The sequence below is a fragment of the Podarcis tiliguerta genome (genome assembly GCF_965153285.1).
Source record: "Podarcis tiliguerta genome assembly, chromosome: 3".
Classification (NCBI taxonomy): Eukaryota; Metazoa; Chordata; class Lepidosauria; order Squamata; family Lacertidae; genus Podarcis; species Podarcis tiliguerta.
The window spans coordinates 62797469-62811880 of NC_139536.1; the positions used below are offsets into that span (position 1 = coordinate 62797469).

Below are 14412 nucleotides of genomic sequence, written 5' to 3' on the forward strand. Positions count from 1 at the left end.
CACCCGCGTCCCCTTGCCCTCTTCTTACATTTATTCTAATAGTGTGATGGTTTAACTGTCCAAGCAGGCGTTGTTTTAACTTCTTCAGAATTGTTCCCAGTGTTTTTAGCAACACATTAAGCAAACCTCACAGATGAGTCCTTATTCAATTGCAATTTTCTATTTTTGCATTCACGTTTCACCTGTGACTGTCCTTGTCTTTGACGGGAATGGACTAACCATCCAAAAGCAGATTCTGCAATGTAATTTTTGATTATCATTTTGATAGGCTTAAGTGTAGCTAATCAGAGTAAATTGGTCACATGCTGAGGACAGAAAGCAGAAATACAGGATCAATTTCACAGTGACCAGAATTCAAGCAATAATAAAAGAGAAGGCAATCTACACAGAAGAGCGATGCTGGAGAAATCTATCAGTGCTGTCAGTGCTGAAATGGTGGTTATTTTTATACTTTTATCAAAGTGTACAGCCTTCAACATCTTGTACTCCTTCACCCAGCTCTGTGTTTTATTAGGCATGTGTGAAGCAGCATGACTAGGGGAGCTGGAGAAGGCAACGTTCCAAGAAAATATTAATCAGAAAATGACAGAGTTGATCAATATTTAGGAGGGTACATAAAAATTAAATAAATCCCATATAATCTGTCAAAGGATCTGTGAAAACCATGATGGAAGCTTTAAAAAGTATATTTTTGTGGGGTTTGAAAATCCATCTTACTTCTTCTGCTGGATGAGATTCAAACAAGGGGCTGACCACATAATAGGTAAAGGTAAAGGGACCCCTGACCATTAGGTCCAGTCATGACTGACTCTGGGGTTGCGGTGCTCATCTTACTTTACTGGCCGAGGGAGCTGGCGTGCAGCTTCCGGGTCATGTGGCCAGCATGACTAAGCCGCTTCTGGCGAACCAGAGCAGCGCACGGAAATGCCATTTACCTTCCTGCCAGAGCGGTACTTATTTATCTACTTGCACTTGACGTGCTTTCGAACTGCTAGGTTGGCAGGAGCAGGGACCGAGCAACGGGAGTGCACCCCGTCGCGGGGATTTGAACCGGTGACCTTCTGATCGGCAAGTCCTAGGCTCTGTGGTTTAACCCACAGCGCCACCCGTGTCCCTAGCTGACCACATATTTGCATGCAAATGGACCCAGGTTCAATCTCCTATAGGACTGGGATGGATCCCCTTGTGAAATTCTAAAGAAGTGCTGCTAGTCTAACGGTCAGCTTTGACATAAGGCAGCTCCATGTTTAACCCAGTGTGATCTTCTGTTCTGATCATATACATGAAGCTTTTAAGCTCCTTCCTTCAAATAGTAACTACCTCCCTATTTACTCCACCCTAGAGGCCAAAGGAGCTTCCAGAGTGGCACCCTGTAAAGCACAAGAGCCTGCTTTCAGACGTTATTGTTCCCTTCCCATGTGTGAGCAGAACTGTTTCCCACTCTCTGTGTTTGGGTATCACCAATACCAGCAGTTCAAGACATGGAAGATAGAGAAAGGACATGATTCTAGGGATGTTGGAGGGGCAGCGCCTATTCTCAGTGAAATTCTGAAAAAACACGATTCACGTTCTGAAAAGCAAAACAAGCCATCAAAGATCCAGAAGTACTGTTAATATACATACAAACACATGCTATGCCTTCTCGAGCATGCCGGGGTTCACATCCTGCACACTTCCAGCCAGTAGATCCAGGTTTGCACGTGCACTGTCCAGTGATAGGATCACAGGGAACAGGCAGAGAACCATATGGATGGCACTCACATTCTTGGCAAGATCCACCAGGAATTCTTGGGTTCCCAGTGTATCCAGGTGAACATCTACAAGTTGCAAAAATACAATAAAAACTAAATTAGTTTTATGAAGTTGGGGTAAATGAGTTTCTGTGGAGGAATCATCATAGAAGGATAGGATGGATATATATCTAGAAAGAGAGAGAGGTTTGGCAAGGTCCAGGGGGAGGGTTTTCTTCTGCAAGTTCTGGAGGGAGGTGGTGGTTCTTGTGAGGTAGCACAGGTAGCACAGGCAGGTGATGGGTGGCTTTGACAAAGTATAAAAGGGAGGGGTGGCTTCCATTGGCAAGGGGGGGGGGTTCGTAAGTGAGCAAAGCACTTTCTTTCATCACATATCTCATTTTTTTGTTCTTCCTATGAGCAACTCTTGTCTTCTGTGAAATTCATTCTGTCGATATCGTCCTATCTTTCTACTTAAGATCATGTTAAACATTTAGCTTTATTGCAGACACCTCCATCAAACTGTTATGCAGTAATGTGATTATACAAATGAACAATGGCGGCTTTTGGAATGCTAATCTGACAATGAAAAAAGAGGCTGCACTGAAATTTTATTCAATATAAGCTTACAAAGGAGGCTTGCTCCCACACAGTCTACTTGAGGCCTGCAACGAATACCCAGTAACTTTTTCATCTTGGAGTTCTAGCATGTCCTAATAATCAAATGCTTCAAGATGTGAAGCAACAGGTCCCAATAGCTTGGAGATATAGCAGGTCACTAGCTGGTTCTGTTCAATCCCCATATAATCCCCAAGTGCCCTTCCTAAGAATAGCAAAGTCATAACAATCCGGAGGCATCTCCAGGGTTACCAATAACAAGATCCAACCTAGCCCACTGTAGTCATTCTGCATCACAGAAATTCAACAAGGGGATGGCAACTGACAAAAAGAGAGGTAGGAACCTGGTAAGACTTTCAGTCAGCTATGGTGAAAAATGGTTACTTCTATCAGATATGGGAAGGCAAAGCGTAGGCAGACAGTCTCACCGTGGCAGAAAACCACCTGTCAATAATCTTCCAAGAGATGATGGAAGATAACATCTGCAGACTCAGAAGATGAAGAGCAGAGCGCTATTCAAGTCTTGCTGGCTCCACCTTGTTTGACACAGTGCTTCCTTGTTCACTGGTAGGAGCAGCAACATACAGGTCTTGCTGGTCACCTTCTGCTCTCCTGCCTTTTCACTGCCTGAATGAAGGCCATCTACTCTGTCCTACGTGCAACCCTCTGCCAACCAAGGGTGAGTTCAGTAATACTTTCCTGGCCCTGCTTTTCTTTCACAGCTCCTCCCTTGTTTTCCACGAAGTACTGGAGCTTCTGCTTTGGTTCCCCATACCAGTGAGGAGGGGCTGCACTCTGCTGCCAGCCCATAAAGGACCCCAAAGTGCTGGGATATGTGATCACTGCCCAGCTGACCTTTCTGCAGTCTGCTCTGATTCTATGGTACACACAGAGTCACAAGGGGGCAGATAAGCTTATTGTATTATAACCACATCTGAGAATTAGGAATGTGAATCCAGTTATTTAATAAAACATACAAAAGTTAGGTAAATTTAAAGGACCCCTGGACAGTTAAGTCCAGTCAAAGGCGACTATGGGGTTGTGGCACTCATCTCACTTTCAGGCCAAGGGAGCCGGTGTTTGTCCAAAGACAGTTTTCTGGGCCATGTGGCCAGCATGACTAAACTGGCGCATGGAGGACTGTGATGAGTACCAGAGCGCACAGAAATGGCATTTATCTTCCCACTGCAGTGGTACCTATTTATCTACTTGCACTGGCATGCTTTCAAACTGCTAGGTTGGCAGGAGCTGGGACAGAGCAACGGGAGCTCACTCCATTGCGGGGATTCGAACCACCGACCTTCCAATCAGCAAGCCCAAGAGGCTCTGTGGTTTAGACCACAGCGCCACCCACGTCCTGGTTGCAATTTATTCCCTCATTACAATGGGCCTCTTCTGATTAGACAAATTCAGCACACATTTATTGCTTGCTTGTCCATCATGCCTTTTGCCATTTGTTTCCTAGTTGCTACATCTTTATTTTATAATTTGTGCTCATTACTTTTCCTTACCTTTCACAGTACTGTCCTTCATATCCAGGTGGGCAAGCCGTACATCGGTAATCATTGACGCCTTCTGCAACGCATGATGGGCTGAAGCTTAAAGCAGAAAATCAAAACCACAAGGTTTTCTCTCTTTCATGTAACATATGACAGGTGCAGAGAGGGGCATCCAAGTGATTTTTGGACCCCCTCCCACATTTTAAAAATGCAGCTGTGATGATTTTGATGTGGTCTTGTCACATCACACAATGTACATTTTCTTAGTGGGAAATGTCCTGTTTCATCAATTGACAAAATTATATAGCATTTGGTAACCGAAACAAAAGAAACTGACCATAAATGCTGTTTGCTTTGGAAAAAGTGACTTTAAATGTGAATTATCATGGGCAAAAAAATCGCAACCCCCAATCTGCCATGCTGGGTATGGATGAGGCAGAAGTGTTCCTCTGTCGAGCCCTACCTGAATCTGCCTCCTCCGTCACAGGCAGAGCCAAACTAGTGAGGAGAGCACCAATGCACTTCCACCAGCAGAATCTTTGCAGTGATAATAATTGGGACTTTCCCCACCACCCTTGCCCAGGGTGTTTCTTTGGTTGAGCTAGTACAGGGACCACGGCATGCTGAGCCAGTCCCACTGCCATCACATTACAGCAACAGCCCTAATCTGGGCCTCTTTGCTGCACCAGCTTGGGAGCTGGCACTGAAGAGGGTTTTTCTCTGCCTCTCCTCATCTTCTGTTCTGATCCACATAAGCAGCAAGGCTACAAATGCAGCAGTGGTCAAGTAAGATTGCACTTCAAGTAAATGTTAAGAGCTACTCTTTGATAAACAATAAGCATATAAAAAGTCTGATGGCATGAATTTTTACAAAAGAAAAATGTGCTTTTAATTTTTTTCTTTTGGCCACAATTCTATGCAGATGATTTACCTGGGAGTAAGTTACGTTCAACTCAATGGGATTTACTTCTGAGTAAACGTGCACAGGATTGTACTGTTAATTTCCCATATTAATGGTAGGATGTCACATAACACCCATTTTCAGTAAATGTTATTGTTTTTGTACTGGAAAAACTTGTGCATGATTTTCTAGTGGGGAAAGGGCATGGCTCCTAGAGGAGAGGAGAGATCTGCTTTTGTTGCTGTTATTACATTGTTTTGTTATGAATTACAGAGCAGTTTTCTGCTCTTTTTTTTAATGGATTTGAATGGAATTCAAGTTCACTGCCAACAGTCTGAATGAGTGAACTGACCCAAAGGGACCAGTGTCAAGGTTTGTCATTGAATAGTAATATTCATAAATTCAATTTCCTTGCCTTTAGATACTGAATGTCTGCTAGGGAGAGAATAATGTGGATTAACACTACTACTTTCTGTTGAAGTTTTTAATGTATACTTTAGAGTTCATGGTACTGTCTAGCCTGCTTAAGCCCTCTTATACACTGTTTGTACTGCAGACGTGTGGCTGCTTCTCAGCTGGCAAGCAAATGAATAAATTGCTAGTGAAAACTAGACAAATTTCTTAAATGATGATACATGCACACCAAAAGTGTTTCAGATACATGTTCTGATCTTTAGCAGATTTTTAAAGTATCCTTTAATAAATGAAGGCCTGTGGCAATGCTGCAGAGTTGTCATTCCAATCCATGCTGTTTTTATTTGGAGATTAACAATCTAAACCCAAGATCGACCAGGATGAGAGAGTTTGGGTTCGGTGGACTTTGGGTTTCCCCTGCTGAGCTGAGGCTACACCTGTGGAAGTCCCTCCTCCGGCTAAGCTGAAACCAGCCTAAGCCCCTTTCCCTAGCTCAGCTGGGGTTCAGCTACTAGAAGTTAAGCCAGTGTAATTGACGGTGGCATAAGTCCCACAAAATGACTGTTCAGGGAGCTCAGTCATGTGACCTAGCAACCCAGCGGAATTTACGTAACTTGCACCAGCGTAAATTGTGCAGTTAAGATTGAACTGTTCAACATCTCCACCCCCACCCCCCAAATAATAAAACTATCCAAATGCTTCAGCCTTTCCGCTTACAGAATCTGCTCTCACCACTTAATTGTTTCAAGGCTCCCACTCCTGGGAGGAACCCCATTGAAATCAATAGGCACCACTTCATTTCGGTACTTCGCCTGTTTTACCGGCTAAGCAAGGTTATTGTAAGAATTTTGTGACATGATATTTAACCTCCGTGCAGACTTTGAAGCCCTGAGGAGCATGTGGGATTGTTGGAAATGTTAAGCTGATATGCCCAGGGTTTGTAGAACATGCATCAAATGGGAGAAGAGGAAAAGCATTGACGGAAGCAGGTGCCACAACATTTGCAACTACCTGCGCAACACTTGCTGAGGCAATGCTAAAAAACCACTGTGGCAGCTGGAGCCCCAGACAAAAACTTCCCCTTAGCTATAGTGAAGTCAGCATCCTCCTCTAACTTGCTTATAATGCATTAAATCAATAGTGCTTGAATGAGTAATAAAATTACACCTTTGCAAAAAATGTAAACAAATTGATCTACTCACAAACTCATTATCCAACACATTTTCAACTCAGTGAAAACAGACCCGCCAAGCAAGTCACAGTCTCGAGATTCCCCTCCCCCTACACTCACACCAGCTCATCACATTTAAAACTGAATGCTGAATAAAGAAACAGGAAAACATGTTAAAAATTTAAAGACTTAAACTCCTACCGACTCTGTGGCCTCTGCAGTGAAGCAAAAGTTGAAGAGCAATATACTCAAAGCTTAGTATTCTGCCTTGCTTCATAAACAATTAGATACGTGCAACAATCTGCAGTCTAGCTAGCTGAGATGCTTTCATTCCAACCGATAGAGACTTACGACCAAAACTGGTTTTAATAAGAATATTGTGCATGTTTCAAGCACTTCTCATGCCTTATCTACTTATAGTCCTTACAATAACCTTGTAAGGGTTCTGTCCTGGGCCCACTGTTGCTCAATAAACACAACGTTTCTTGTTTTCATAAACGACTTGGCTGAAGGAATTGAGGGGATGCTCATCAGATTTGTAGATGACACCAAGCTGGGAGGGCTAGCCAATGCCACAGAGTCAAGATGCAAGATGACCTGAACAGACTGGAGAACTGGGTCCAAACTAACAAAATGAATTTCAAAAGGGACAAATGTCAGGTTCTACATTTAGGCAGGAAGAATCAGCTGCACAAATCTAAGATGGGGGACACCCGGATTGCCAGTAGTACATGGGAAAAAGATCTTAGTAGACCACAAGCTGAACATGAGTCAACAGTGTGATGCAGCAGCACAAAAAGCTAATGCTATTCTAGACTGCATCAACAGAAGTATAGTGTCCAAAACAATGGAAGTCACAATGACACTCAATTCTGCCTTGGTCAGACCACACCTGGAGTACTGTGTTCAGCTCTGAGCACCGAAATTTAAGAGATATATCGACAAGCTCCAAGAAAACATCAGGAAGAACTTTCTGATGGTGAGATCTGTTCAATAGTAGGATGAACAGACTCCCTTGGAAAGTGATGGACTCTCCTTCCTTGGAGATTTTTAAACAGAAGTTTGATGGCTCTCTGTCATGAATGCAACTGTTGGTCATTGTGTTAAAGAACAGGCAGGATCTTCAAAGGATGCAAAGAAATGTTGAGTATTGCTAAAGCCTGAAATCAACATAGCACAAGTCTTTTAGATAAAACAATCAGATACAGCATAAAGGACGATGAGAAAAAGAAGAGACCTCTCAGCATAAAATTAATAACATTTTAAGTCACATTTGCAGAAGAATAATGGGATGGAAAGGTCATTAGCATAACATACCCTACCAAATGGATTCAGCATGATAGTATCTCCTTTAAATTATTTGATCGTTCACAAGTTGTCCCAAACCAACATAACATTAAATAAGAACTCAATAAATTACAAAGCCCAGAGCGAGGTACTGTAATGCTTTTATGGCAGCTCAAAATATGAGCATAAGTCTCTCTATGGCTCCCTTGTGATTATATTGAACTTGAAAGCTCCGTTCTAGCTTCACTTGTGAGAATAATTTTTATAATGCTCATTCATTATCCGTTGACTATTACATTTTCCACCCTTTATGGATTTCTACATAGCTAATTAGCCAGGAAGCAATTTCTGAAGCAAGACAATTCAGCAGAGGTGGTTCAGTCACTATTCATTGTGACTCCATGCACCCTTCTTTCTAATCACTGACAACTGACCCAGGAGAACCCTGAGGGAGATCTAGGCTAAAGCTAAGGCAGATTTGTAACGCAGGCTTACTTGTTGCTTGAAACAGCCAGTGGGCATGCGCAAGGCCGGCAGTCATTAGGCGATCCTCTAACAATCCCATAGAACCCAAGGGCACACCTGTCACAGTGGTCACCACTAGTGTTGTGACGGCAGTTCTGCGAAACAAAGACACCACAATTTTCAAGAATCAGCTTGAAAAGATTTTTGTTCGTCACCACCATTACATAATATCATATTGGATGGAATAGACCTAAGGTTTGTTTAATCCAGCATTGTGTTTCTCACTCTATTACAATGAAGTGAAGCAGAATGGTGTTGGGTGAGGGGGAGGTGAGAGGGGGACAGAAGGGAACCCTATACCACATGGGTCATCAGCTGGGGGTTACCTTCCAAGCTTCCCCTTTTGCTCTGCAATCTTTAATTCTGCCTCTTTAATGGGACAGTGTTAACCCCCCCCATTACATTAAATAAGGACAGAATTAAAAAGTTGAAAGCCTATGCTTGGTCAATTTTCCAGGTTTCGGTTTGGTGTAGGAAACATTCCAAGATTTTCTGATTTATTTGTTTATTATTGAAGAACTAGGATCATTTCCAAGATAATCCAAGGGGAGCTCCGGTGAGCTCATCCATCTCTAATTGCATTGGCTCTAGAGATCTAGTGAAGATCACTTGAGTTCTGGCTAGATATTTGAAATCAATCCCAGCATACAATTCTCTTGTCTTCTCCCCACATTATTTATCTGCTCACCCAACTCTCCCAGAAATACATCTACCAACCACATGAAGTTCTTCTATTAAGTTGGTCCATACTGTTTCCTGTAATCATCTATTTTTGGGTTTCTTTTCTCAGCTAGTTCCCTATGGGCTACCTGAGCGCATGCACATGCGTGCGTGTGTGCGTGCGTGCGTGCGCGCGCGCACACACACACACAGTAGAATTGGCCCTATTAGGTTTAGAAACTGATCCACAGCTTGTGGGGCAAGCTTGTTGGTAGTATCAACTATGGCAAAGTGATGTAGAATACATTCCAGACATGTGCCAATGAGATGTGGCTAGTTGTGTTTCTGCAGCATCTGGCTGTTTGTGTTTGTAGTTCATACTTTATTTTCCATTGCAAACTCTGGTGTATATATATAGCACAACATATTCATTGAACAAATAAAAAAAAAAAAAGCTCCTGGCTGCTGTTTTGTTATGGTGCAAAAGAACTCTGCACAAAGACAAAATAATTTGATAAACAGTCTAGGCAAAGCATAATTGTTGTACCTGACATATTGAGGTCTCAGGATCACACATGTCACTATGGCCATGGCACTGACACGGAACACAGGCACCAAACGCCGGCCCTGGTCTTCTGCCAGCAGATGTGGAAGGAAGTCTATAGAAACCTGGGGAGCATGTCTGAAAGAAAACACAGTGAGGAAGCCAAATGCCATTATATTGTGGCTTGGATAGGAAGGATTGGATAAGACTGCAAACACATCTCCATTCCCACTAGCTTTGACAGGCAACCTGCTCTTCGTCATTCCAACTGCATGCTTCAAGCTGTTTTACAAACAATGCACACTACACTTTAGAAGTAACAGAACCAATCCTAATTGAAAACTCTGCTGCCAGATCCCTTGGGTTGCAAAGCAACACTACTAGGCTTTTCATATTACAGCTAGAGAAACCTTTCATTTAGATGCTCCCTCCTTGTACATCATGTATCTCTCCCTCTATTTCCTAAGAAAGAGAACTCTCTCTCTGTGTTCACACACACACACACACACACACCACTGGCTGTGCAAAGTGAGCAAAAGTACTCTGTATTCACGTTGTCCTTGCTGTGTTTTTCTGAGATGACAAGCTAATATCTGCCTACACACAGGCTGATAGATAACAAGCAAATGCCCAGTGATACTCAGCAAAATATGTCTTCATGGCTACATTATTTATACTTGTATAATTTAAAGACCATAAAAATAAAGAATTCAGGAGAATAAAAATGCTACCATGGCCTGAGACCATTAGTCCTTGAAATAAAATTTATCTAGGTCTTGTACATTTTCTTCACCCAGCAGTAAAAATCAGCAAGCATGCTGAAAATTCCCATCAAAGATGACAGATGCAAAGAAAGAGAAGCAAACCTGCATCTTCTGACCCTCCTTTCGTTCCTATTATTCCCTAATGCACCTCATCTTTAACCAGATTGTAAACCTGTGGACAGAGTTTGCCTTTTCAGAGTTCTACAGAACTGCTTTATAAAATAAAAACAGCAACAGTAAATAATGATGATAACAAAAATGGTAGCGTTATAATGCATCTATAGCTCTTCTGAGAAGTACAGAAAATCAACAATAAGTTAGGGAAGAGCCTTGGCTTAGTACATGCTATGAACGCAGAGGTTCAATCCCAGCATCTTTAAGCAGGATTGGTGGTGGAAGGACACTGTCTGAAAGAGCTACTGCTGGACAATGCAGATCAGAGACGGGGAAGCTGAGGCCCTCCAGATACTTCTGGATCCTCTAAACAGCATGGTTATAGGTAAAGGGTAAAGGGGACTCCTGACCATTAGGTCCAGTCGTGACCGACTCTGGGGTTGCGGCGCTCGTCTCGCTTTATTGGCCGAGGGAGCCGGCGTACAGCTTCCGGGTCATGTGGCCAGCATGACTAAGCCGCTTCTGGCGAACCAGAGCAGCGCACGGAAACGCCGTTTACCTTCTTGCCGGAGCGGTACCTATTTATCTACTTGCACTCTGACATGCTTTCAAACTGCTAGGTTGGCAGGAGCAGGGACCGAGCAACGGGATTCGAACCGCCGACCTTCTGATCGGCAAGTCCTAGGCTCTGTGGTTTAACCCACAGTGCCACCCATGTCCCTAGCATGGTTATAGAAAGCCCCCAAAAGCCACTGCTAGTCAGAAGAACCAGTGGTGTGCCTCACAAGCAGTTTCCTATGTTCCTATGTTGCTAGCTGTGTCCTGGGACTCATCACACTTAGAGGGCCTTCACCTTTGAGCTTTCCCAATACTTTGTTTCAGTTATTCTCGGTTTAGGCTTACAGCTTAGCATTTTCGTAGCACCAAGACTGATTGGAACATTAAGTTTCCAGTGCTATGAACTAATCCTCATTCAGAATGACCGAATACAATGGGACTTGTTTCTGAGTAAACATGCACTCCTGGTGTACAGTATCATGAGACGGTGGCAGAGACATGGCAGCTGCTAACTCAGAACTATGGCTGCTGCACTGCAAGCAGAAGCCATAGTGGCCTGCCTACTTACTGAAACTCACTCAGCAGACATACACCTGCATAGTTTTGCTGAAGTAGTAAGTAGGGATGTTGGAGAGTTCAGACAAAAATGGAAACAGAACAGAAATTGCTGATGTTAGCTTAATTGTCCCATGTCTGGAAAGGAAATCAATGCAGTGAATAAGATCTGTATTCATTGTTTTAGTTGCTTTCATTTCGCAAATGATGCATTATTGATTACCTTTCCCCCTAATTTACACCTTCGCATTGAAATGAATGGGGTGGAGTAACGTAATGACAACATCATTATGTAAGTTATATAATTATACAAATTACATAATTTCACTACAGCAGATAGCAAGAATAATAACCTAGTTTTTGGAAGAAGATGAACTGCAGTAGAACAGAGACAGTGCTGTGTGCAAGGAATACAGGGCAGAGTGGAAAATGATGCCTTCCCACAACCTACAGTAAGTAGTAGCCCACATATCTTTAACACAGCATGGTGGCAATGCAGGTAAGCCTGTCAGGTTCACTTAGCAGCAGAGCCAGCAGTCTTCCATGGAACCACCTCATAAACTGACACCAGCACACCTCTATCCCTCCTGCCACAATTCTGCAACTTTTTTTTTCTAAAATCTATTCTTACTTTAAAAAACTAAACAAATGAAGAAATAACCATGTTCTTTAAAAAAGGGCGACAGCTTCTCTGAAGCATGGCAGGTTGGTGAAAGTGCTTGTTCAGCTATTATTTGAATAGCTGGAGTGTATGTTCCTCGTATAAATTACAAAACACATATGGTCCAGCTCATATGGTCAGTGAAAAATATACTATAAGCCCTCCACAAGTAGCATAGGCTTTCTACACTATTTCTATTGATCCTGTAGAACAATATAGTTCAGGATGCATTTGGCAAAAAGAACTAGAATCGTTATAAAGGTTAAAATGGACATGCAGTCTAAAGTGTGACAGAAGTCTCATGCATGCACTTCTACTCCATTCCTGAGGCATTTCAAAAACTATTTCCAGCAGACTTGGGGCCAAACTACATAGATCACAAAGATCTGCAAGGAGCCAGCCAGCCAGCCTGTCTGCCTGCCTGCCTGCAGTATGGGATTGGGACTCTGTCTGGATCAGGATCCCAGCTCTGTAGTGGTGGGGTCGTTTTTTTAACCCTTTGTCCTCCACTCTTGGCTGAATCTACTTTAGCTCCCCTGCACCTATATTCTGCAATGCCAAAAGTCCTGTTTATATCATGTCCACAACAGGGGTGGGAAAAGCATTCAAGGTCCCTTAACCCCACACACCAAGATCCTGATTAAAGCTTGTGCCCCGGCAATTTGTCAAATAAACAACCCCACACTGAAAGGAGCAGCTACATGACTAACATCACATGTTTTTGGCCCTTTGGCTGATGGAAGGAGTTTCAATTCACATTCCCTACATTAACTTAAGTCTTGTTGATTTCAATGGACTTCAATTGATTTCAGCATGTTCAAGTCTGGATTCAACCCATTACTTTTAAAGGATTCAGCACATCATTTAAGATCTTTTACATTCACTTTGGATTTGGAAGATTTGGAATGTTAAAGCTGCCAACTGAACATACCTTCTGCTCATTTGGCATCATCAAGGTTTGGAGAAAATTCTAATTGAGATGAATAGTAACACATGAAGAATTTGTTCTTCACTATATATTCCTTAATTCTGTGAACTGTAGTTATCAAAAGAAAAAGCACCATAATAGAATGTTTTAAAAGTGCCAGTAACTTTAGAAATTATACCCTTGACATCGGATATGAATAAATAACCAATATGACAGTTCTTCGAATAACAATAAAATCTTTCCTGTTTCATCTGATATGCTATTTATATTCCTCTGTGAAATAATTTCAGAGAGGGAAATGTGAGCAAAATATGAATAACCTGAGCATATAATAATATTTCTCAGTTGATAAGGTGCACATAGTGTTTTTTGTGTTTTTTTTTTAAAAGAAAATCACAATTGTACTTTGGATGTAAGATGTAAAGGTTTTCAAGTCGCTGTCATCTTTAAATTCCATTATAACAACTTTGATATGCACATTATGTATACAACTACGTAATAACAAAATTAAAGAACACAAGTGCCAATCTCAATGAAAAAGCAGGAAAGCAAAATCACAAAGAACTGCAATACAAAATTGGTGCACTAATAGTATGCTCGATGACTGCTTAGCATAGTCTTTACAGCCCAGTCCAGTTTTGTTTATATTCACCCCAATTTATTGACCCACCCATTTATTGAGCACCCATCCATTTTATTAGAGCACCCACCTATTTTATTAGAGCACCCACTTACTAACCTAGTTAAATCCTCAAAGTTCTGTCTGGATGGTCTCCTGCTGCACACTATGAAAATACCATTGCTCTGGAATTGTGACAGCAGATTCACAAGAACATAAGGATCACCTGGCATAATTAGACTAACTCCAATTTAATCTAGCGTCATGGGTCAAATCCAACTTAGTTATACCCAGAGTAGGCCTATGGAAATCAGTGGATGAGACTAACTTCAATGGTCCAAACTGGATGTTATAAAGGTACACGCATGATCAAATCTCCTGACTCTTCTCTAAAGTTTAAAAGCAGCCATAGGGATGCAGGGCTAAATGGGATTGGGTCCAGAGCACGGGGTATATGTGTGTGTGTGTGTGTGTGTGTGTGTGTGTGTGCCCTTTTTTAATCAAAATAATGTCCTCCAAAGCTGCTCTTTGTCCTGCAGATGGAAACAGGTATTCTATATTAAAATGTGTGTGTGTGTGACGTGGCAGTGCACCTCTGAAAGTGTGCGTGTTTATAATGCCCCCCAACACACACACAAACTCCACACCACACCACACCACGCCACGCCATGCCACGGCACACTGTGCTTTGGTAGAACTGTATGTATGGCTGTATCAAGATTATTTGCATGGTCCTGATGCACAGAATATAGAGGGGTGGAGGAAGATACAGATGAGCTGAAGGAACAGAAAGCTGTAACAAACTGTGTAAGCTCCAGTTCTGGAACAAATTCTGGAACTTCACCAAGTTAAACTGGAATTCAG

The 14412-nt window shown here is 42.3% G+C and overlaps 1 protein-coding gene across 19 annotated transcripts in view; it reads right to left on the bottom strand.

The window, feature by feature from the left end:
- The window catches only part of LAMA2 (laminin subunit alpha 2), a 352990-nt gene that overhangs the window by 95215 nt on the left and 243363 nt on the right, over positions 1-14412 (bottom strand). For 11 of the 19 annotated variants that reach the window (XM_083434693.1, XM_083434691.1, XM_083434690.1 and 8 more), the window contains 4 exons: positions 9353-9487; positions 8116-8240; positions 3860-3946; positions 1624-1817 (listed from right to left, as the gene is read on the bottom strand). In XM_083434693.1, the coding sequence (XP_083290819.1) occupies positions 1624-1817; positions 3860-3946; positions 8116-8240; positions 9353-9487 (541 nt within the window). The remainder of the gene's footprint in view (positions 1-1623; positions 1818-3859; positions 3947-8115; positions 8241-9352; positions 9488-14412) is intronic. The other 8 variants (XM_083434696.1, XM_083434695.1, XM_083434703.1 and 5 more) reach the window with 1 other exon arrangement.